This window comes from Eriocheir sinensis, chromosome 26, assembly GCF_024679095.1.
Source record: "Eriocheir sinensis breed Jianghai 21 chromosome 26, ASM2467909v1, whole genome shotgun sequence".
Classification (NCBI taxonomy): domain Eukaryota; kingdom Metazoa; phylum Arthropoda; class Malacostraca; order Decapoda; family Varunidae; genus Eriocheir; species Eriocheir sinensis.
In genome coordinates, this window is record NC_066534.1 from 513,720 (window position 1) to 538,638 (window position 24,919).

General features: G+C 49.7%; 1 protein-coding gene across 1 annotated transcript in view; it reads right to left on the reverse strand.

The window, feature by feature from the left end:
- LOC127003657 (uncharacterized) overlaps window positions 1-17,958 on the reverse strand; it is a 45,281-nt gene extending 27,323 nt beyond the window's left edge. Inside the window, exons 1-3 of the mRNA XM_050870561.1 lie at window positions 17,922-17,958; window positions 16,222-16,346; window positions 14,558-14,728 (exon numbers count right to left, since the gene is read on the reverse strand). Coding sequence (XP_050726518.1) covers window positions 14,558-14,728; window positions 16,222-16,331 — 281 coding nt within the window. The 5' untranslated portion in view covers window positions 16,332-16,346; window positions 17,922-17,958. The remainder of the gene's footprint in view (window positions 1-14,557; window positions 14,729-16,221; window positions 16,347-17,921) is intronic.
- Window positions 17,959-24,919: the final 6,961 nt, after the last annotated feature.

The following is a 24,919-nucleotide window of genomic DNA, read 5'->3' on the forward strand; positions in this document are numbered from 1 at the left end:
GGCCCGTCACTGCTATACGGTAAAGCCACAAATTTGGCCCGTCACTGCTACACGGTAAAGCCACAAATTTGGCCCCTCACTGCTACATGGTAAAGCCACAAATTTGGCCCATCACTGCTACACGGTAAAGCCACAAATTTGGCCCGTCACTGCTACACGGTAAAGCCACAAATTTGGCCCGTCACTGCTACACGGTAAAGCCATAGGTCTTCAGGCCAGCATGTGTGTAGTCTTAGGCCACTCAGCAGTGACTGAAAAACTCAGCCATGCGGCGGCCAGGATTCGAACCCACGTCCCCCCTAGAGCTCCTGAATGCGGGGCCGTTACGCTAACCACTCAGCCACCAAACTTGTAAAGCACTTTTGGACACACCTGGTTCTGCATGGGATCTTGATGCAAGGATGTACAATAAATTACATGTTTCAGAACTATTTTGTTTATTGGCCTCCCTTAAGTTTTTTAGTCAATGCGTCTTTGTAATCTGCCTCTGCATCACAGGCCCTCTTCTGGGCCATCACGTGTTCAATGTTTGCTCGCATAAGTTCAAGTTCCAGTCGTCTTCTTTCATCATAGTAGTAACGCTGATCATCGTAAGTTGGTCTGGCCAGCACAATGCCTCCATCTGCACCCACAGGATCTTTTCGTTGGTTGCTGGAAAACAAATACGTACACTGTCAACACAAGAGAAGATAACATCATCCTTTAACACATTCTCTTTCTATCTTCTATCAATATTTTCATGCTGACTGCTCTTCTGAATTTGCTAACTGCATGCCTCCCCCCCTCCCACGGCCCCGCTGCACGCGGCTTTCTACTCATGCTCATCCCTTTACTGTCCAAACCCCTTATGCAAGAGTTAACCAGCATCTTCACTCTTTCATCCCTATACTGTCCAAACCCCTTATGCAAGAGTTAACCAGCATCTTCACTCTTTCATCCCTATACTGTCCAAACCCCTTATGCAAGAGTTAACCAGCATCTTCACTCTTTCATCCCTATACTGTCCAAACCCCTTATGCAAGAGTTAACCTGCATCTTCACTCTTTCATCCCTATACTGTCCAAACCCCTGATGCAAGAGTTAACCAGCATCTTCACTCTTTCATCCCTCACGCTGGTAAACTCTGGAACAATCTTCCTTCATCTGTATTTCCTCCTGCCTACGACTTGAACTCTTTCAAGAGGAGGGTATCAGGACACCTCTCCTTCCGAAATTGACCTCTCTTTCGGCCACTCCTCTAACTCTTTTTAGGAGCAGTGAGTAGCGGGCTTTTTTTATTTCACATTTGTTACCTTTTTTTTATGCCCTTGAACTGACTCCTCTGCTGTAAAAGAAATTAAAAAAATACCACATGGGAAACACTCCACTACCCACCACAGAGGCAGAGAAAGACCTGGGAGTGTATGTTACCAGGCTACCAGTGAAGGGATATCCAGCACACCAATACCACATGGGAAACACTCCACTATCCACCACAGAGGCAGAGAAAGACCTGGGAGTGTATGTTACCAGGCTACCAGTGAAGGGATATACAGCACACCAATACCACATGGGAAACACTCCACTATCCACCACAGAGGCAGAGAAAGACCTGGGACTGTATGTTACCAGGCTACCAGTGAAGGGATATACAGCACACCAATACCACATGGGAAACACTCCACTATCCACCACAGAGGCAGAGAAAGACCTGGGACTGTATGTTACCAGGCTACCAGTGAAGGGATATCCAGCACACCAATACCACATGGGAAACACTCCACTATCCACCACAGAGGCAGAGAAAGACCTGGGACTGTATGTTACCAGGCTACCAGTGAAGGGATATCCAGCACACCAATACCACATGGGAAACACTCCACTATCCACCACAGAGGCAGAGAAAGACCTGGGAGTGTGTGTTACCAGGCTACCAGTGAAGGGATATCCAGCACACCAATACCACATGGGAAATACTCCACTATCCACCAGAGGCAGAAACACCTGGGACTATATGTTACCAGGCTACCAGTGAAGGAAAAATCCATGGCAATCACACCAGACAGGTTAAAGCAATCTCAGATGCAATTTGCCACTAAGCAATGTCATCCTACAACTAAAGGGAAAGTTTGAAGCTGGTAGAACTGGATCACCTAAGTCTATATATACAGCAAGTCAAGTCCTACGCAGGTTTGTGGGAGGAGACACGGCCAAGGCGTGGTTTATGCGTGGCACTGCTTGGAGCCAAACTAGAGAATGTAGAAACGGGGATTAGAGAAAACGAGGAAAGGCGGACTAATTTAAATCCATCACTTCAACATGCCCTCCCTCACACCCCACACCGCCGTTTGTAGGCATTGGAATTACAGTCACGCAATAGCACAATAAAAAGACATATTTTTTCGTCAGTGACTTGCCTGAACGCGCTGTGAAAGGAGGCGAGAATGCACATCCAGAGTGCACACACAGCCCCAACTTTAGTCACCCCTAAACTGGCGGGTATTTTGGGGGGGCTCCAAGTGACATCATCCCGCTGCTCCGCCCCAAAACCGCCTCCTGCGCGTACCAGTCGCAGTTTTGAAGCAGAGTGACTTGACTTGGTATATACAGACTTAGTGAATCACTGTCAACAAGTTCAATGACATGCAATTTCAGGAGATTGACTGAAAAATACAATGTAATACTGCAAAAGAGAAACATTTCACCTCCTGATTCAACAAAGACACAGGCAACAATTGGTTTACCAACAGAGTGGTGGATGAGTGGAACAGACTTGGGTGCCGAGACCAAAGATACATTCAAGAAGAGGTTGGATAAATTCAAGGATAATGAGGTACAGGTAACTCTCGATTTACGTGAATTTGGTTTACGCGTTTTTTAAATAACGCGTGGTCCAAAATCCAAATAAATGTTTAATTTACACGTTTTTTCATTTATACGTGATATTTTATGGAGTGTCCACCAGATGTCTCACGCAACTGGACTCACACGGCCACACAGCTGAGCTCAGTTCTTCCCGCGCGCCACTTGAACAACAATACAGTACCCACGCTACTCAGCAACAACAACAACACCCTCGCTGCTGTGCTACCACGAGGGGAAGGGCAGCCAGAGGAGGAACCACGAGAGGGAGAGGAGTCAGAGTGATACAGTAGGCAATAAAGGTACAAACCTACCTCTTGTTGGATTTACTACATTGTTTTGGATTTACGCCACCTCTTCAAGGACACAATACTCGCAGAAATCAAGAGTTACCTGTATTTCAACCTCCCTTTCCTCCTTGCTATGTCCACTCTCGCTCCCTTTCCTTCCAGACATAACACTCCTAGATCAAGTTCTCAAGCCTACCTGTTTCAGTGGCGTGGTTAGTAGGTGACTGCACAGATGAGACATCTGCGCCTCTCCAGGGTGATGAAGGAAGTGTTGAGGCCTGTGTGTAGGCGGGGCGCTGCTCAGCCAAATGTTTGTTTACAGCGCCGTGCCATTGAAGATGCAGATGCCGGCGGCTGAGTGGTACCGTGCTGGGCCCACATTCACCGCGTGATGGACGACGCAGGTTCAAATCCCCACGCTACCACCTGGGATTTTTCAGTCACCGCCGAGTGGCTTAAAACTACCCACATGCTGTCCTGAAGACCACCCATCAACCCGGACTCTAGAGGAAACCGTCCAAGTGAATCAAGAAGGAGTTCCGGGGGGCAGCATGAGCCAAGAGAAGATGGCGCCACTATAAACACTTGCCTGCGCCATGACGGGCTGAGGCTGAACACCATCCAGGCCCCTCAAGCAAGCCTGCCAACGCTATAGGCATAGACGTAAAAAAATAAAAAAATAAAAAAACATATTCCTTATAATGAAGATACTATCGCCGTATTTCAACTAAATATCAATTGTTTATATTTACAATTCCATAATTATACATAGGAAGTGTACTTTAGGTTAACTGAAGACATATTGAACGTCAAAGCGACGCGGAAGATTGGCAACGCTGGTTTCTCCCAAGACCGCTTCCTATCCTACCTGGAAGTGATGAAACACACCCAAGGAATTCTCCAAACTGCACATGACGTCACCAAGCCTGGGAGAGCACTAGGATGAAGCCCACCGAGTGCCTCCTATTGTCCTGTCAACATCTACCTTTCCTTCCTTTTTTTTTTTTTTTTACAGCAGAGGAGTCAGTTCAAGGGCATTAAGAAAAAGGCAACAAATTAAAAAAAAAAAAGCCCACTACTCACTGCTCCTAAAAAGAGTTAGAGGAGTGGCTGAAAGAGAGGTCAATTTCGGGAGGAGAGGTGCCCTGATACCCTGCTGGAAGTATGCCTTTGTACAGCCTGTGCCTAAGAAGGGTGACCGCTCCAATAGCTTTACTTTCCTGTCTATCTAAAGCTTTTGAATCAATCCTTAACCAAAAGTTTCTTAAGCATCTATCCACTTTTGACCTTATCTCTGATCGCCAGTATGGGTTCCGCAAGGGGCGTTCTACTGGTGATCTCCTAGCCTTCTTAACTGACTCTTGGTCATCCTCTCTTAACCGTTTCGGTGAAACCTTTGCTATTGCGCTGGACATATCAAAAGCCTTTGATAAGGTCTGGCACAAGTCTTTGCTTTCCAAACTACCCTCCTACGGTTTCTATCCTTCTCTCTGTACCTTTATCTCCAGTTTCCTTTCTGACTGTTCTATTTCTGCCGTGGTAGACGGTCACTGCTCTTCCCCTAAACCTATTAACAGTGGTGTCTCACAGGGTTCTGTCCTATCTCCCACTCTCTTTCTGTTGTTCATTCCCTGTTACTGCCAGAAGGCGGAATGAATGATCGGTGGAAGGTGAAAGGGAAAGTATGAGAAATAAGATAAATAATAAATAATGAGACGAATAAACGACGGTGCAGAGAACGAGAACAGAGACTTTGGCTGTGGTGCGTCATGGTGCTTCACGGCAGCTCAGCGTTGAAGGTGCCAAGCCAGCATTTCGGTATTGTCTCCGTAGCAAACAAAGAACATATGGCAGGGTTGACGCAGCCACATGAGCATTTCTGATGATTCAACATGTATGACAGGGTGCTCGGAGGAGGCGAGGAAGAGCAAGACAGCAACAGTGAAGGGTGGACGTCCCTTCTCGGCCTCACTGTCTGCCTCTGTATGAGCTCCACCCAGAGGACCACAAGGAAGTTGGAAAGTTTGGTTCAGTGGGCGCAACATCTGTGGTCATATGCTGGAGAGAGACAGGAGGGGAAGGAATTATAGGAGAAGGGAACAGATGGAAAGTTTTGTTTAGTGGGCGCAACATCTGTGGTCATATGCTGGAGAGAGACAGGAGGGAAGGAATTATAGGAGAAGGGAACAGTTGGAAAGTTTTGTTTAGTGGGCGCAACATCTGTGGTCATATGCTGGAGAGAGACAGGAGGGAAGGAATTATAGGAGAAGGGAACAGTTGGAAAGTTTTGTTTAGTGGGCGCAACATCTGTGGTCATATGCCAGAAAGAGACAGAAGGGGGAGGAATTATAGGAGAAGGGAACAGTTGGAAAGTTTTGTTTAGTGGGCGCAACATCTGTGGTCATATGCTGGAGAGAGACATGATGGAAGGAATTATAGGAGAAGGGAACAGTTGGAAAGTTTTGTTTAGTGGGTGCAACATCTGTGGTCATATGCTGGAGAGAGACAGGAGGGAAGGAATTATAGGAGAAGGGAACAGTTGGAAAGTTTTGTTTAGTGGGCGCAACATCTGTGGTCATATGCCAGAGAGAGACAGAAGGGGAAGAAATTATAGGAGAAGGGAACAGTTGGAAAGTTTTGTTTAGTCAGCGCAACATCTGTGGTCATATGCCAGAAAGAGACAGAAGGGGGAGGAATTATAGGAGAAGGGAACAGTTGGAAAGTTTTGTTTAGTGGGCGCAACATCTGTGGTCATATGCCTGAGAGAGACAGAAGGGGAAGGAATTATAGGAGAAGGGAAAAGTTGGAAAGTTTTGTTTAGTGGGCGCAACATCTGTGGTCATATGCCGGAGAGAGACAGAAGGGGAAGGAATTATAGAAGGGAAAAAGTTGGAAAGTTTTGTTTAGTCAGCGCAACATCTGTGGTCATATGCCGGAGAGAGACAGAAGGGGAAGGAATTGTAGAAGGGAAAAAGTTGGAAAGTTTTGTTTAGTCAGCGCAACATCTGTGGTCATATGCCGGAGAGAGACAGGAGGGGAAGGAATTATAGGAGAAGGGAACAGTTGGAAAGTTTTGTTTAGTGGGCGCAATATCTGTGGTCATATGCCGGAGAGAGACAGAAGGGGAAGGAATTATAGAAGGGAAAAGTTGGAAAGTTTGGTTTAGTGAGCGCAACATTTGTGGTCATATGCCGGAGAGAGACAGGAGGGGAAGGAATTATAGAAGGGAAAAGTTGGAAAGTTTGGTTTAGTGGACACAACATCTGTGGTCATATGCTGCAGAGAGACAGAAGGGGAAGGAATTATAGAAGGGAAAAAGTTGGAAAGTTTTGTTTAGTCGGCACAACATCTGTGGTCATATGCCAGAGAGAGACAGAAGGGGAAGGAATTACAGGAGAAGGGAAAAAGTTAGAAAGTTTTGTTTAGTGGGCGCAACATCTGCAGTCATATGCCGGAGAGAGACAGAAGGGGAAGGAATTATAGAAGGGAAAAGTTGGAAAGTTTGGTTTAGTGGGCGCAACATCTGTGGTCATGTGCCGGAGAGAAACAGAAGGGGAAGGAATTATAGGAGAAGGGAAAAGTTGGAAAGTTTTGTTTAGTGGGTGCAACATCTGTGATCATATGCCGGAGAGAGACAGAAGGGGAAGGAATTATAGGAGAAGGGAACAGTTGGAAAGTTTGGTTTAGTGGGCGCAACATCTGTGGTCATATGCCGGAGAGAGACAGAAGGGGAAGGAATTATAGGAGAAGGGAAAAGTTGGAAAGTTTGGTTTAGTGGGCGCAACATCTGTGGTCATATGCCGGAGAGAGACAGGAGGGGAAGGAATTATAGGAGAAGGGAACAGTTGGAAAGTTTTGTTAAGTCAGCGCAACATCTGTGGTCATATGCCGGAGAGAGACAGAAGGGGAAGGAATTATAGAAGGGAAAAGCTGGAAAGTTTGGTTTAGTGGACACAACATCTGTGGTCATATGCCGGAGAGAGACAGGAGGGGAAGGAATTATAGAAGGGAAAAGCTGGAAAGTTTGGTTTAGTGGACACAACATCTGTGGTCATACGCCGGAGAGAGACAGAAGGGGAAGGAATTATAGAAGGGAAAAGCTGGAAAGTTTGGTTTAGTGGACACAACATCTGTGGTCATACGCCGGAGAGAGACAGAAGGGGAAGGAATTATAGGAGAAGGCAGCAGACCCCAGGAGACGGGACACAACCCCCGATTAAAACCTGGTACCCATTCACTGCTGGGTGGACAGGGGCGTAGGGAATTGGAAAAGCCCCCCAAATCTTTCCACTCCGCCTGGGAATCGAACCCGGGCTCTCTCGGTTGTGAGCTGAGTGTGCTAACCACTGCACCACGAAGCCCCCCAGGAACACAAGGAACAGAGAGACGGAGACATTTGGTAGGCCCAGAATACATAAGGGCAAGCACCTGCCGTGGTATAATTCAATCTTTCCTTATTTACCTGATTATATGCGCTCTGTGGTTATAGATTAATAAGTGACATACCGTATTTTGTGGTGTATAGCGCGCACCTTTTTCACGTAAAAATACCTCAAAGTTTACCCCTGCGCACTATACGCCAAATGTACAAATCTTTATTTATTTTTTTTCTTCTTTGGGGTGTTTTTAAGGGTCTGTTTTTTTCGTCTTGTCCAATAACAACTGCAAACTTACTTTTATTATTGTTTATGATCCTTCGTAGTCCATAGCTGTCTTATAATATGTTACCATAGAATACAGGGCGATCAAATAACTACTATACAGGTAACTCTCAATTTACGCGAGTTTGGTTTACGCGTTTTTTAAATAACGTGGGGTCCAAAATCCCAATAAATGTTTAATTTACATGTTTTTTTCCACTTATACACAATATTTTGTGGAGTGTCCACCAGATGTCTCACGCAACTGGACTCACACGGCCACACAGCTGAGCTCAATTCTTCCCATGCGCCACTTGAACAACAATACAGTACCCACGCTACTCAACAACAACAACAACAACACCCTCGCTACTGTGCTACCATAAGGGGAAGGGCAGCCAGAGGAGGAACCACGAGAAGGAGAGGAGTCAGAGTGATACAGTAGGCAATAAAGGTACAAACCTACCTCTTGTTGGATTTACTACATTGTTTTGGATTTACGCCACCTCCTCAAGGACACAATACTCGCAGAAATCCAGAGTTACCTGTGTAACGTACCCGCCGGCATACCAACACCGTGGAAGCCAGTTAAAAGCCAACTGGGAAAATTGTGAATACCCCCTTGTACATGGCCATGGTTATTTACCAGATCCAGTTTCTCCTCAGCCGAAACAATACCCGTAGCGGTTAAAATGTTATAAGTCGGTAAGGGAAGAGAACGAGAAATACGAACCACAGCTTGGGTTGGCACCCATGATATGAATCCACTCGCTTTTATATATATTTATACGTTACGTCCTAGAAAATAAGGGAAAATTAAGTTTAGAATTAACACACAAAAAGACAACCTCAGAAAGAAAGAGGAAGGATAGATTAATGTGCCAAGCTGAAAGGCGAGAAGGGAGTGTGTTGGAACCTGGTGAAGGCCACGTCAGAAGCAAAGGTAACCAGGCAACCGCGCCAGCTGGCCAGATTCATTCTGGACTTAACCTTCCCGCACGGCAGGTAAGCTCACAGATCGCTAGAGTCCTGAGTGCCTGGGAGTGAGAGATAGCCCTAGCCAACGTTCATTAGTGATTCATTCTGGACTTAACCTTCCCGCACGGCAGGTGGCGAGAGACAGCTGAAGGCCGGTGTCCAGGGGTAGGGAAGGAGAGTGGAAGCCATCTTGAAGCCACCCAATTGAGAGTCGGGAATGGACCCAGACGCCAGTGGTTAACAAGGGTCATGCCCTCAGTCATGAGTGCCTGAACTGAGCAAAGGTAAGGGAGAGACACTCCAGTCCCTGCTGCCCACGAAACCAGCAGGCTTGTGATGGGAGTAAACGGCTCCAAAACACCCCCTTTAGGCACGGCACAACAGCATATTGTGTAGCTCTCAGGGCTCCACCAGCCAAGGGAATTGTGTCAAATGGGTAAGGGGCACCCGCTGTGTGGACGAGGGGCTAACAGTGACCTCACCCCCCCTTTAGCTGTGACAGTCTGATCTTTCCCTCATACTAAACTCTTTTCTTCCTATTTTTTTTTATGAGCGTTTTTTTTGTGTGTGTGCACCCCGATGCAGGAAATTGAAATCGGATTGTCTAGTCAATCGGGCGGTAGCCCTGTGATATATACCTACATATGTTCATCTCTCTCTCGTGTGTAGCGTTTATCCATAAGAATGTTAGGGATTAGAAGAAAGATTTTCAATTTTGTATTAACCAAAACATGCTACCCTCCCATCGGGAGTGAGGATTATTGTTGGGGGGAAGGGAACTTGGGAAGCGGTGGCTGAATCGACAGAGTAACACCACCGCGTTCAGGAGGACGCGAGTTCAATCCCCGCCCGGTGCCACCAAGTTGGGATTTTTCAGCTGCCGCCGAGTGGTTTTCAGCCCGCCCGGTGGCAAAACTACCCACATGCTGTCCAGAAGACCACCTATCAACCCGGACTCTAGATTCTAGGATTAAAGATGAGCTCCGGGAGGGCAGCATGAGCCAATGCAAGATGGCGCCACTATAAACACTCGCCTGCGCCAGAACGGGCTGGGCCGACCATCAGGACCCACCGGGAAGAAGCCTTGGGCCGATCATCAGGCCCCACTGGGAAGAAGCCTTCCGGCGCTATAGGCCGCGACGTAAAAAAAATAAAATAAAATAAAATAAAAAAATTCTGCCTATGTCCTGTGTTAATGCATACAGTCTTCCTAGCCTACGGTACGGTCTCGCAATCTCCCCCACCACGACCTCCGAAGGTAACCACGACCCCACACTACCAAACTTGGGACTGAGGATACCATCAACCTCAAGGAACAACCCATAGTAAGCTGGGGAGTGACAGACACTATCTACCAGGTGGGACAGTTGTTAAGGTCAAGTGTTGCCAGGCCTGCCAGGGCAGGGAGAGTCTGGGAACTAACCAGTTAGTTTAGTTCCGTCCCACCTGGTTCATAGAACTGCCGTTCCTCGCTTACAGGCTTTGGGGGTTGTGCCATATTACAACCTCCTGGTGGCAGCTTACAGAGAGGGAACAGCAGGGAATTGAACCCAGCGTACACTCTCTGTGAGGCTGAGGAATAATAGCGTCATTATTCTTCCTCTTCCTCCCCTTTTTTTATTTTTCAACAGGTGATGGCCAGGGGTTGAACCCAGGGCTGTTACACCTGTATATAAATGAAATCAATGGAAGATCATCCATGCCTTGCTGTTATCCCTTTTTTCCGTCGGGGCCCGGGAGCCGACACGACCCGGCCACCATTCGCATTGTTTTGAATGACTAAGGAGCACTGTTGCCAATTCAAGTAGTACAAGCTACATAAAAAATCATATTAGAAAAAAAATATCCATGTGTTCATTTTTAATTATTAATATTAGTGAGAATAATGGGGTAAATATGATATCAGAAACTGTACATCATGAGTCTTGTACGAGGAGTTATTTCGCGCAACACCAGCCCGGCCGCCATTTGCATTGTTTGAAAACCACACAACCACACCCAAACAACAAACAGCTGCATGCCGCGTGTCACCAGAACCGTGTGAATTGTGTCTTGCCTAGTTGTCTTTCATAACCTACCAGTGATGGTGGGAATAATATGCTTATTATGATATCAGAAGCTGTGCATCATCAGTATGTACGGGGATGTATTTCTCACAACACCAGCCCGGCCGCCATTTTCATTGCTTTACTCAAGGACACTTGTCAATTCAAGCAGTAAAGATTACACCAAAAATATATAAATTTCGGGAAACTTTACAACGTCAGTGTTCTTTAACCCGGTGGTAGCAGCGACGGCCAAATCTGTGGCTTTACCGTGTAGCAGCGACAGACAAATTTGTGGCTTTACCATGTAGCAGCGACGGGCAAATTTGTGGCTTTACCATGTAGCAGCGACGGGCCAAATTTATGGCTTTACTGTGTAGTAGCGACGGCCAAATTTGTGGCTTTACCGTGTAGCAGTGACGGGTCAAATTTGTGGCTTTACCGTGTAGCAGCGACGGGCCAAATTTGTGGCTTTACCGTGCAGCAGTGACAGGCCAAATTTGTGGCTTTACTGTGTAGCAGCGACAGGCCAAATTTGTAGCTTTACTGTGTAGCAGTGACGGGCCAAATTTGTGCCATGATATAAACCCCCCAAAATAGATGATACATAAACTGATCACAAATGCTTCAATATATATTATGAAATGGCTTGTGTGAGGGGTGATTTTTTCTCATTTTTCTCGCTTGGAGGAACCATTAAGAAACATGATCCCCAGGTTAACCGTACATATTTCTGAGCATTTTAAGAACTTTTTTTTCTTTCCAAAATTGTTGCCATAAAGTTTGGGGTGCGCATTAAGGGGCTGCTATTACACTGGGCAAATTATACGTGGATCTTCAGTCAAACCACGATTTCCGCTGGCGTGGTTCTCATTTGTTTCTTGTTATTGCTGATGATGATGATGAGTAATACCGTCGTCCTTCGGTGAAATCTACCATAGCTTTGGAAGACCATGGACACGTCAGAAAACCACGGAAATAGGAGAACCACACCAGCGGAAATCGTGGTTTGACTTAAGATCCACAGAAAATTTGCCCAGTGTAATAGCCCCTTTATGTGCCGGTGCGCGTTATACGGTAATATTTGGAACCCTGGTGATCTGGGGTTAAACATTCCGAAGACCCCATTCACGCCTGCACTGTGTTCCATCCCGACTCTTCCTCTTCCAAGTATTTCTACCCACATGCTGTCCAGAAGACCACCTATCAACCCGGACTCTAGATTCTAGGATTAAATATGAGCTCCGGGAGGGCAGCATGAGCCAGTGCAAGATGGCGCCACTATAAACACTCGCCTGCGCCAGAACGGGCTGGGCCGACCATCAGGCCCCACCGGGAAGAAGCCTTGGGCCGACCATCAGGCCCCACCGGGAAGAAGCCTTGGGCCAACCATCAGGCCCCACCGGGAAGAAGCCTTGGGCCGACCATCAGGATCCACCGGGAAGAAGTCTACCGGCGCAATAGGCCACGACGTAAAAATAAATATAAAAAAAATAAGAAAAAAAATTCCTCCACTTTTCTCCTATACACCTCCTTCCCTGAGGCCACTGTCACACGATCTCTCACCTGACAGTTCTTTCATACCCTTTTCCCTCTTCCCACTCCCTCTCAATTTCCATTTCTCTTTCATTCTAATTTTGGATACTCTCATGAAGTGCTCACATCAGTTAAGCTTGGGACTGCACGGTGGGTTTTAAGGGACTGGGGGGTGAGACAGGAAGGGAAAACACTTATATATAATGTCTTTGACCCCCCAGGAAAAAGATAATTGGGGGCTGAGACTGGGGGACTGCATTGGGGACTTGTGGGGCTGGGTAAATAATGTTTGGGGAGATAAGTTCCTCCCACAACTTGTGCATCAATTACATCCTGTCTCAACCTGGTATCCACAGCTATATATATATTTTTTTTTTTACAACAAAGGAGACAGCTCAAGGGCACAAAAAAAGGAAACAATAATAAAAAAAAGCCCGCAACTCGCTGCTCCCAAAAATAATCCAAAGAGGTGGCCGAAAGAGAGGTCAATTTCGGGAGGAGAGGTGTCCTGATACCCTCCTCTTGAAAGAGTTCAAGTCATAGGCAGGAGGAAATACAGATGAAGGAAGATTGTTCCAGAGTTTACCAGCGTGAGGGATGAAAGAGTGAAGATGCAGGTTAACTCTTGCGTAAGGGGCATGGACAGTATAGGGATGAAAGAGTGAAGATGCAGGTTAACTCTTGCATAAGGGGTTTGGACAGTATAGGGATGAAAGAGTGAAGATGCAGGTTAACTCTTGCATAAGGGGCTTGGACAGTATAGGGATGAAAGAGTGAAGATGCAGGTTAACTCTTGCATAAGAGGTTTGGACAGTATAGGGATGAAAGAGTGAAGATGCAGGTTAACTCGTGCATGAGGGGTTTGGACAGTAAAGGGATGAGCATGAGTAGAAAGTCGTGTGCAGCAGGACCACGGGAGGAGGGGAGGCATGCAGTTAGCAACAGTCTGTATATAATCTATTACACTCCTCATGTCTCCCCTCGTCTACCTAGTGTGACTTGGCTTGTGCTGGAAGAAGGGGTTTGCCAAGAACAAATCCCCCTCAACACAATCAAGGTAGTATTGTACATTCCTATCCACACCCCACTTCCAGTCATCACCAGGCGTCTCAAAGCTACCTACTACAAGCCGTCCTGTAGTGAAACTCTCTAGGGTGGAACAGAGATGAGTTCCGGGGTACAGTATGAGCCAACTAAGATGACAACACACCTGGGTTGGGGCCAACTAGCAGGCCACCAGAGTTGCCAGGTCAGGGACTGCCAACCCGCCACATCCCTCTCCGAAAACCGCCAAATCACGCCAGACCAATTTGCTTACCCCCCCCCCCCCACCACCACCAAAAAAAAATTAAAAAAACACCAAACAACAGTAGACTTTTTCATATTCCGTAGACTTTTTCAATATCCAGAACATCTTATTTTTCTAGAATTAACATAAGTAAACCTAAAACAATATAGTATCATCATATTACACAGGTCCCTTGTAATTTATAAACAATGCCATAGACCTACTAATTACCCATAAAAGAAACAAATATATATTACATGATAATGAATAAGTTATTAATGGCAATGAATATAATTAAAATGCTACTTTGATATGAATTGTGCTGTGCAATAGGAAATATAAATCTATCTTTAGCCTGTACATATAACTATAACTATTTTCCTCCATAGTTTTATAATTCAAGGAAATCCAGGTCCGCATCCTTACGGTCTATGACTTGAGTAAAAAGGGCTGACATTGGTGACGTTGGGACAAATTCTCGGCAATATATGCCGTTTCACGACTCAGGAGTTGTTTAGTATGTCCGCATATTATAAACATATATGAAAATTCACTTCCAGAAGGGCAAGGAAAGGGAAAGGGAAGGAAGACGGAGAGGGAAGGGGGGGACAGGGGTAAGTGGGGGGAGGTCGCGGGCAGGGAGTGACCTGACTCAGGCTGTGAGGGCGGGCAAGGGTCATCATTAGCAGCTGAGTGCGAACATTCTTCTCGTCGCTCGCCAGTAAGCTATATGTTTTATGAATCATGACCTCGAAGATCATTTTGGTAGTAAGGATGATTTTAAATTTACTGGAGACAGACAAAAATACGCCAAAAAATCGCCAAGCAGGACAGAAATCCGCCCAAAAAAACGCCAGCCCGCCAGCATCAAATTTTGTCCGCCATCGATAAGGTGGGTCCGGCTGAGTGAACTAGGAAGGTAACTTGATTAGTACTCACCTGATGTTACGTAGCTTGGGCTTCAGCGTAGGGACAAAGGTACAGTTAGTGGCTGGGTCCAAGTCTTCAATGGGCTCATCCTTCACGCACACATCCTCCTCCTCCTCCTCCTCCTTCTCCTTCTTGACAGCAGTCTCGTCACACTGGGAGAGAACATCTTCGGAGTGATCGCTGTGAACAGATAATTGAGGCATCAAAGTCACACTAAGGAAAATAGTGACAACAATATGGCATGAACACATTGAAAAGTAAAGTAAAAGTAAAATAAGTATGCAAGACAACAACAAACACGGAAGTCAAACAATCACTTATCCCGGTGGTAGCTTGCCAGGCTTAACATATAATAAAAAGGCTAGTACTAGTCCAATATTTAAATAGTGCAATGTAACTTTTCCTAGGACTGAGTACTTTACAGGAAGGGATATTTATGTGTGTAGCCATATTTACTAGTAGACATGCATTGTTTTGTTAGATAAAAAGTTTTCTCTTGAAATGAATAAGTCATACAGTTTCAAAGGGTAATTTCATCATCAACCTTGCATGTAATTAATCTGTTTGTGTTTCTATCAAATCTAGAGATAAGTCATTGGAATTTGGTTTTCTTTTTCTCATCATTAATGTTCTATAGTCTGTTGACGGAGCCTGTTCATCTGGCGCCTAGGCAGCGTTTGTTACGGCTCCTGTGATTGGCTGCACCCCTCCCTCCCTCACATGTCCGCCGTGACGCTACACACTTGTATTTTCTTCGTCATAGCTCGTCTCTTATTCACGACAGACCACTTTAGTTGGTACCGTTGGACTCAGTAGTAATTGCGCAACTCAGTTATGTTTATCTAAACTCGATAAAATAAAACAAAGGAAATGTGATGAGTTGAAGTCACACGACAGCTCCAAAATGTTTATAACACGGTTTACTTATCATCGCTTTTCTCATCAGTCTTTGAACCAGGGCTGAAATAAATAATTTCATCTCATAGAGCAAAGTCTCCTGAACGCTATGGTGCGATCAGATCATAGATAAAACATGACATGAGCATAACACAGAACGGTTTCTAAGGATGAGTACAGCGACAACGCATGACTGCCCGCTGCCTGGCCGGCCGCCGCTGGTGGTGGTGCAGGCCAGGCTAATTTTCGTCTCCTTATTTCTTGCGTATATGCTTTCTTTCTTCACCCTAACACTCTCTATTACTTATTTACATCGGCTTTCATTACTCTTTCCTTGTATGGTTTATTTGATATCCACGTATTCTTTCAGCAAAGAAGAATTAACGAAAATATTGTGATAAGAGAAGATAAGGCAGGAAATAGGTAGGACTGAGTGACAGAGAGGGAAGGAAGAATTTGTCATGATGTGAGAAAAATGAGCAGCTGGTCATGACTGGTCCTGCCAGCATAGGAGTAGTATTTTGAACAATGCATCTGCAGGAGGTCTAGCAAGGAAATAAACAAATAGCCTATTATATCAGATGCTCCGTGAACAGACTATAGCGACAGTGCATGTGGCGGTTACTGGAAGCTTGAAATGTGCCATACTATTTGCCTGAGCAGCGCCATCTTCCCCTCTGTTGTTGTGGCCCTGAACTGCTGCCGTCTTCTTAAAAATAACAAGAAGAAAAAAGTGGCTATTCCCTGCCAAGCCTGGTAGAAAAGACTGCTCTAACCTCACGCTATCCACCAGTGAGGGCGGCTGCTGTGTGGTGAATGATGACACTTGGTTGTCTACCGGCTCCTCCTTTACGTCCACCGGCACAAAGTCAAAGAAGGGCTCCATCACGTCCTTCCTTCCCTGCAGATAACAAAGGTAAAGGATGAGCTTGCTTTAGGAGGCAGTTGTCACCACATCTGGCAGTGACTAATATACAAGTAATGACACTTACTTTTTCACAGCAAACAGGAAAATACAGAAAAATAAATACCTATCCAGTACTATACACTACACATAGGCTTTTGTCCTTCCCTGTAGATAACAAAGGAAAAGGATGAGCTTGCTTTAGGAGGCAGTTGTCATCCCATCTGGCAGTGACTTACTCTTTCATGGCAAACAGGAAAATACAAAAAAATAAATACCTATATCCAGTACTATACACTACACACGGCTGTCTCCAAACATTATCTTGTACACTCTAAATCACCCTTCTGGTCCCTTCCTGGAGAATTTTTATGAAGATATGACTGGAGAGAGTGTTCATAATGATTTGTTATTTAAATCAAATTGTGTGAACTGTCTTACTGACGTTTATAATCAGGTGACACAATATAACAATGTGTGTCTGATCATAGAGAAGTTCATTACTGTCAAGGATGGATCTCTCTGGTTTAAAGGTGAAATTTTGACACTGAAAAGAGAGAAACTTTGCAAGGAATGTAAACGGAGAAATGAGTGGTCTGTTGTGGCCTGGGAGGATTATAAAAATGTGAGAAATCGCTATACTGTAATGACTTGATAAGTAGGAAAGTTTTGTTTAGTGGGCGCAACATCTGTGGTCATATGCCGGAGAGAGACAGAAGGGGAAGGAATTATAGGAGAAGGGAACAGACCCCAGGAGACGGGACACAACCCCCGATTAATACCTGGTACCCAATCACTGCTGGGTGGACAGGGGCGTAGGGTATCAGAAAAGCCGCCCAAATTTTTCCACTCCGCCCGGGAATCGAACCGGGCTCTATCAGTTGTGAGCCGAGTGTTCTAACCACTGCACCACGAAGCCCCCTTGATAAGTAGGAGTAAAAGAAATTATTATCATACTATAATTCTTGAGGCAGGATCAGATATGAACAAATTATATCAACTTTTCAATAGTCTTACTGGTACTACTTTGAGAAAAAAGCTTCCCGATGGTTTCTGTGATAAAGATTTATCGGATAACTTTTGTAATTTTTTCAAGTTATTATTTTTTTTAGAACACGCACCTTTATCTGATACTATACCCGGCCCAAACCTTCACAAAACCCTTTGGGTAAAGGTGCGTGATCTAAGAAAAATAACCGCGCGTGGTGGACCTGGTCTCACATGCGTGGACTAATGGCTAACTAAACGTACCATCGCTAACCTAGCGTACCATGGCTAACCGGATCGTTGGCAACACTGCTCACCTCCCAATGGCCGCCACCAAAACAAAGCGCGCGTATGTATAATGTGCCTTTTCACGACCTTTACCACTTTTTGTTTACTTTTAAGTTTTTCCGCCTTCATATTATTGTTAAGGGACATGTATTTCATCCCTTAACTATAATATGGAGGCATAATATCGTATTTTGGAGGCGCGGAGTGATTCTCAATAATTACCCAAGTGAGTAAGTACAAGAGTACCTGGCTACCCCTTCTTCAACATTACCTTAAGTTAAGTAACTGACCTATTACCTTGTGTGCGGCGTGTTTGTGTTCAGCAGAATAATATATCAGCAGAACTCCGTGTTGCACTGCTGCCTGCAAAGAGCTCCGGCCCTGCTGCCTACGTCTTCCTGCTTAAGGGCGTTGAGTAGACCATGGAAGCACGTTCTCTAGAGCCCGAAAGGCTGGGCTGCTGCAGTCATCGGCACGTTCGTGGTGGTCAGCAGGATGATGGCCGCGTTGGGTCATGGGCGGGCTACACACACACACACACGAGAGGCCCAGCAGCAAACTCCAACCCCCCAACACCAATCCGCGCGGCTCTTTAAAAAATCAAAACAATATACAGGTACCGGTACCATACTACCAGTACCGATACTAACGGTACCAGCTATACGGTACGGTACCGGTACCAGACTGCTCGGTGGTGTCATGAGACAGCCGCTACAATAAGACATCCTATCCTCATCCGTGTTTGTAACTGTGTTTGCAAACATTGGGTTCCGCGCATGCGCAAATCAGGATGGGATGTCTTATTATAGTGGCTGTCTCATGACACCACACCGGTACCGAGCAGGCTGGTACCAGTACCGTATCGTATGGTACCGGTACCAGTTTATTGTTTTGATTTTTTTAAAGAACCGCGCGGATTGGTGTCTGGGACGGAGTTTGCTGCTGGGCCTCTAGTGCGTGTGTGTGTGTGTGTGTGTTGCCCGCCCATGACCTATGACCCATCCTGCTGACCACCACGAACTCTTGCCGATGACTGCAGCAGCCCAGCCTTTGGGGCTCTAGAGAACGTGCTTCCATGGTCTACTCAACGCCCTTAAATTATTGTTATGCTCCACTTGTCTACCCCTCACACAGGCAGACAGGTGCTCTCCCAATTACTTAAACTGGGCTCGCTATGGAAAACACAGTGCTCCCACGAGGCGGACAGCAGACACAAAGACACTCCGGCGGACACACTCGCACACACCCACAGAGCACACAGCGAGGCACAATTAAATACAGGGCGGACTTTCTTGGGGTTTACTAAGCAATAGCACGTTGTACAATCCTTATAGTCCAAGGGGGAGGCAGTCAAGGCACAAATCACAGGCGATTAAGTCCTAAGGCACAGAGCACAGGCGAGCGCGTCCTTTGTCTTCTCTCCGTCTTCACTCTTCCTCGCCGCATGGCGTCCCTCTCCAGCCCGCCCCCTCAACGGGGCCGCAGGGAACCCTCATTACGTCACGTGGCGCCAATTACAATTTAAACTAAGCTAAGCCTTGGCGTAACACTACCCCCCCCTTAAGCGCAGGCGACCCGCCTCGCCAACTTAACAAAACAAATAAAACATAACTGGGGAACTAAACAAATCATTCTGTATCAAAATCTGTAAGCCATCCTGGCCTCCTCCTCTCACGTCTTGGTCGTCGCGGTGGAGGTGAGGGCGAGGGAGAGGCAGCGGGCTGGTCCAGGTCACCAGCAGAGCCGGCCTCCAGGTCGGCGTCTCCACCTGCCTCCTCCTCCACATCATCCGCGACCTCGACGTCCACCGGGTCAAGTTCTGCCCGGTCCTCCTCGTCACTACTGGGGTAGTCAGGGTCCTCCTCAGCGCCAGTACCCCAGGAGTAACGGCCCGGCCCATGGTAGCGCCAGAGCCGGTCAACGTGGACGACAGAGGAGCGTTTGCGGCCCCTCCTGATGCGGTAGGTGACAGCGGACAGGACTGCAATCACCGTGTAGGGCCCCTCCCAGGGACTCTGCAGCTTCGGTGATAACCCTTTCTTCCGGCGAGGGTTATGCAGCCACACTCTGTCACCCACCGCATACTTCACGTCCGCATGCGGCGATCGTAGTAGTCCTTCATCGCCTGGCCTGCCACTCTGAGCTTGCCGCGCACCTGGTGATGGACCTCGACCAGGTTCTCCTGCAGCGCGGCAGCGAAGCCAGAGGTGACAGTCGGCAGGCCCACGTCCGGCGGCCGCCCGGTCGCCAGATCCAGGGGGTTTATGAGCTCGCGGCCAAACAGAAGACGTGGGGGTGTTTTGTCAGTGGCCTCGTGCACAGCGGACCGGTACGCCATAAGCATTGCGGGCAACTTGACGTCCCAGTCCTCCTGGTTTGCCCAGCAATACTAGGCCAACTGCTGTGCGAGTGTCCGGTTGATCCTCTCCACCATCCCGTCCGACTGCGGGTGGAGTGGCGTCGTTCGGGTCTTCCGCACTCCCAGCAAGTCGCAGCACTCACGGAACACACGGGACTCGAACTCACGGCCCTGGTCTGAGTGCAGTTCTGACGGCACACCGAACCGGGTGAAGCACTCGTTTACTAGGACACTCGCCACTGTTTCAGCCTCGTGGTTCGGGAGCGCATACGCCTCAGGCCACTTCGTGAAGTAGTCCATCACGACGCATACGAAACGATTGCCCCGGGGCGTCATGGGCAGCGGGCCAGCAATATCTACAGCAACCCGCTCCATTGGCGCCCCCACGCTGTACAACTGAAGCGGAGCCCGATTCCGGCGTGTGGGGCCCTTTTTCGCACTACAAACGTCACAGGCCCGACACCACTCGGAAACGTCGTTCCGCATACCGACCCAGTAGAAGCGCTGGCGGAGACGGTCTTTTTCTCGCCCAAGTGGCCACTAGTAACACCGGCGTGCAACTCCCGTAACACCTCAGCACGCTTTGCACGGGGTACCACCACTACCCAGGCGTCTCTGCCCACTCCGCCTAACACCTCCCAGCGCTTTACTAGCACTCCCCACCGGTCCAACCGCAGCGTCTCCCACTGGTCGACGAGGCACTTAGTGGCAGGACTCTCCGCCGACACTTCCTCCCACCGGGGTCGCTCCCCGCTGGCCCTGAGCCAACGCACTACAGGAGCAAGAGCGGGGTCTGCGCTCTGTGCCTCACGCCACCGGTCGTTGCCTTCAGTGGCGTTGGCAGGCACTGTTAAGCGTCGGCAAACAGGGTCAGGGTCCCGACGCGCCTGGTGTGAGTAGCTTGCCTCACACGGGCTCTGACTCACGGCGTCAGGTCCTTCAGGGACGGAATGTGAGCTACCTGCCTCACACGGGCGTCGAGTCACAGGGTCGGGGTCCTTGCTAGCACAGTGAGAGCAACCTGCCTCACACGGGCGCCGGCTCAAACTATCGGCGTTGCTGTGCACACGACCCGGGCGGTGAACAATCCGGTAGTTGAACTGCTCGAGCCTTCCCAACCACCTCGCCAGCTGACCCTCCGGCGCCTTCAGTGTTTTCAACCACTGCAGGGCAGCGTGGTCGGTCCGGACGGTGAACTCAGCGCCGTAGAGGTACGGCTGGAAGTGCTCGAGACTTTTACTACTGCCAGCAGCTCCTTCCTGGTCACGCAGTAGTTGCGTTCAGGCCTACTGAACTTGGCGCTGTAGTAGGCCACCACGTGCTCCCTTCCATCCTTCACCTGCGACAAGACAGCCCGATGCCCTCCGCACTGGCGTCGGTGTCAAGCAGGTAAGGGAGCTTCGGGTTGGGGTACGGGACCGGCGCCTCCACTAGGGCCCTCTTCAGGCCGTCGAACGCAGCCTGGCACGCCTCGTCCCACTCGAAAGGCACTCCTTTACGAGTGAGGCGGTGTAGGGCGCCGCGATGGTGGCGAAGTCCTGCACGAAGCGACGGTAGTAGGTGCACAGACCCAAGTAGCTCCTGACCTCAGCTACGTTAGTGGGCCGAGGCCAGTCTGCTACTGCTGCCACTTTCTGCGGGTCTGTGCGCACGCCGTCCTTGCTGACGACATGCCCCAGGAACGGCACCTCGTACTGGAAGAGGGAGCACTTCTTGGGGCTGAGCTTGAGGTTAGCCTTCCTCAGGCGTTGCAGGACCTCCTCCAGCCTCCCCAGCTCCTCCTCGAAGGTGCCTCCGTAGACGATGACGTCGTCGAGGTAGATGAGGGCCGTCCTCCACTGCAGGCCGTCCAGCACCCGCTCCATCAGACGTTCAAAACAGCCAGGGCGTTGCAGAGGCCGAAGGGCATGACATTAATCTGCCACAAGCCCTGCCCGAAGGAAAAGGCTGTCTTCGGCTTGTCCTCTTCGGCCATCTCCACCTGGTGGTAGCCCGACTTCAGGTCGAGCGTGGAGAACCACCTCGCCCCTACCAGCGCGTCCAAGGTGTCGTCGATCCTCGGCAGTGTGGAGGAATACTTCACAGACCCGTCATGCAGTGCCCGGTAGTCCACACAGAAGCGTTGTGTGCCGTCCTTCTTTAACCAGGACTACCGCTGAAGACCACGGACTGTCGGACTTCGATCACCCCTGATGTGCCAGGTCGTTGACGGTGCGCTGCATCTCCTCTCGTCGGGCAGGTGCGATACGTCGAGGGGGACACTTGATGGGCGCGCTGGTTCCAGTGTTGATGCTGTGTTTCACCAGCGACGTGCGGCCCAAGTCCAAGTCGCCCCGGCTGAACACGTCTGAGTACTGCGTCAAGGTGTGGCGCACCCTTCCGCCTGCGACTCCGTCAGGTTAGCGGAGCCCTGAGCGCCAGGTCTTCAAGGAAGTCAGGAAGCACTACCTCCGCAGGAGTATACGCACTCTTCGACGCCAGTTAATCTCGCTCCACCTCTTCACATGTGCCTAGTCTGGCACCAGAGGGAAGTCTCCGAGCCACTTCAGAGAATATAGCAACGAGTACAGTCACTAACTCCTCCCCGCTCCCACGAGGCTCCTCCCGACTGCCACACCGTCAGTCAGGTGCAGGTTTTCTGAGGGTTCTACTATGCCTTCCGCGTCGTGCATCACCCTCGACAGTCGACACTGGACTCGTCGCCCGTCCTGGGGCAGGTGCAGTCGCTCGGCCGTCACTACCTCGGCACAACCGACTTCCGGAAGCCAGGGCACCTCTTGTCCGTGCACCCTCATCCGCTTCCGTCCAAAGTCGATACATGCGCCAGTCTGCACCAGGTAGTCAAAACCGAGCAAGCCCTCTTCATCCAGGTCGGCGGCGTACACTGGCAGCCGCTCTTCTGCGCCGCCCACGCCGACACGAGCCACTACAGGCCCCTGGAGTGCCACGCAATGCCCCGTCACGCCGAACAATCTCTGCGGTGCGTCTGGGAGCCGCTCAGCGTCCAGCAACTCGGGGCGCACCAGGGTCTTTTCAGCCCCGGTGTCGACTGTCAGGCGGCAAGACTTACCGTCTACGTTGCCCTCCACCTGCACCGAACTAGTGGTATGGCGGCATCTTACACTAGGGGGCGTGTCGACCTTGGCAGGCTGGGTAGTCGCCCCTTGTCCAGCCTGCTGCTGTTTCCCGCCTGCGCCACTTGCTTCGGCTTGGGGCAGGCGCTGGAGCGGTGATCAGACTTGCCGCAGTCCTTGCAGCAAGTCTGGAAGCCCCCAGACTTCGGCCGGTCGAGGGAACGCGTCTTTCGCCCCCTCGGACACCGGTCGCGTCTGTGGCCCTTCTCACCGCAGCCCCAGCAACGGCCACCAAACTCGGGGCTCGTCTCCCTCGACGCCGCCTTACGCTCGAACTTCGCCTTCCGGCCTCGCACGTCGTTCCGAGGCTTGGCGTAGTCAGCGAGGCGGCTTGACGTCTTGAGAAACGCCTCGAACTCCATGGCCCTCGCCAAAGCCACCTGCAGGTCACCAGGGTGGGCTTGCTTTACGTAGATCTGCAGCTGGTGGTCCTGCAGAGCATCTACGAAGGCGTCACTGGCGAGGACGGTCGTCATGTCTTCACCAGCAGCCGGATAAGCCCGCCTCACAAGGGCCTCCACATCTTGCGCCAGTTGTGACAGCGTCTCGCCCTTCTGCCTCGCCCTCTTCTTCAGCTGAGCCCTGTACACCTCAGCCTGGTGACTGTGCCCAAAGCGGCGCTGCAAGGCTTCCGACAGGCTGGTAAAGGAAGCTTGCTTGGTGGCTGGAAGGTGGCTGAGAATCTGAGTGCCGGGCCCTGCAGCGCCGTTGCCAGCTGCAGCGCCTTTTCTTCCTCAGTCAACCCTTTAGCTTTGGCGAGCATGACGAACTGAGCAACGTAGTCCTCCCAAGCTACCTTGCTGTCATACTCAGCCGGCTTACGCCTGCGGTGGTCGTGGGAAGGAAACGAACGAGCAGGGTAGAAGGCAGGCACTCGGGGCAAGAAAGGAGGCAGGGTAGGGTTTAGGTGAGGAGGCGAGGGTGGCGGGCTGTTTGGCAACAGTGGCGGGGCTGCCGCGCCCCGCCGCAGCCCACGCCAGCCGCTGAACCCTGACTGTGACCCCCGGCCGGACACGCCAGGCCCGGAGGCTCAGAGAATGCACTGCGTGGCCTCAGCGAGGCTTGACACTGCCCCCAATCACACAAAGGCTCACTCTGCACTTCCTCTGGGGCAGCACACACGGCAGCCTGCCTCGCCTCAAACCTTACCTCCTGCACCTCACCTCTCAGTGCCTCTAGGCCCCTCTGTAGCTCAACCCGGACCTCCTCGCAGGCCTGATCGGTATACTGCCGTGCCTCCTGCCGCACAGAAGCCAAACTTGCTTGTAGTGCCTCCTCAAGCCTGCTGGCCTGTGCCTCGGAGCGCCTGGCCTGCTCACGGGCCTGCTCCTCAAGCCTGCTGGCCTGTGCCTCGGAGCGCTCGGCCTGCTCACGGGCCTGCTCCTCAAGCCTGCTGGCCTGTGCCTCGGAGCGCTCGGCCTGCTGTGCCTGCTTTTGACCTTGAAGCGTTATTTCTTGCCTCAAGCCAGCCAACATTGAGGCAATTAACTCCAGCTGGCCAGGCTTAGCGTCTTCATCAGCCTCAAGGTCACCACTACCCCCACCACTCGCTCCGCCAGCCGCACCGTGCTCGCTGAGGTCCATTGTGCCTGAGGCGTCACTCTTGTCTGCCCGTCCACTCACAGCAAAATTTCCACCCCGCTCCTGACACCACTGTTATGCTCCACTTGTCTACCCCTCACACAGGCAGACAGGTGCTCTCCCAATTACTTAAACTGGGCTCGCTATGGAAAACACAGTGCTCCCACGAGGCGGACAGCAGACACAAAGACACTCCGGCGGACACACTCGCACACACCCAC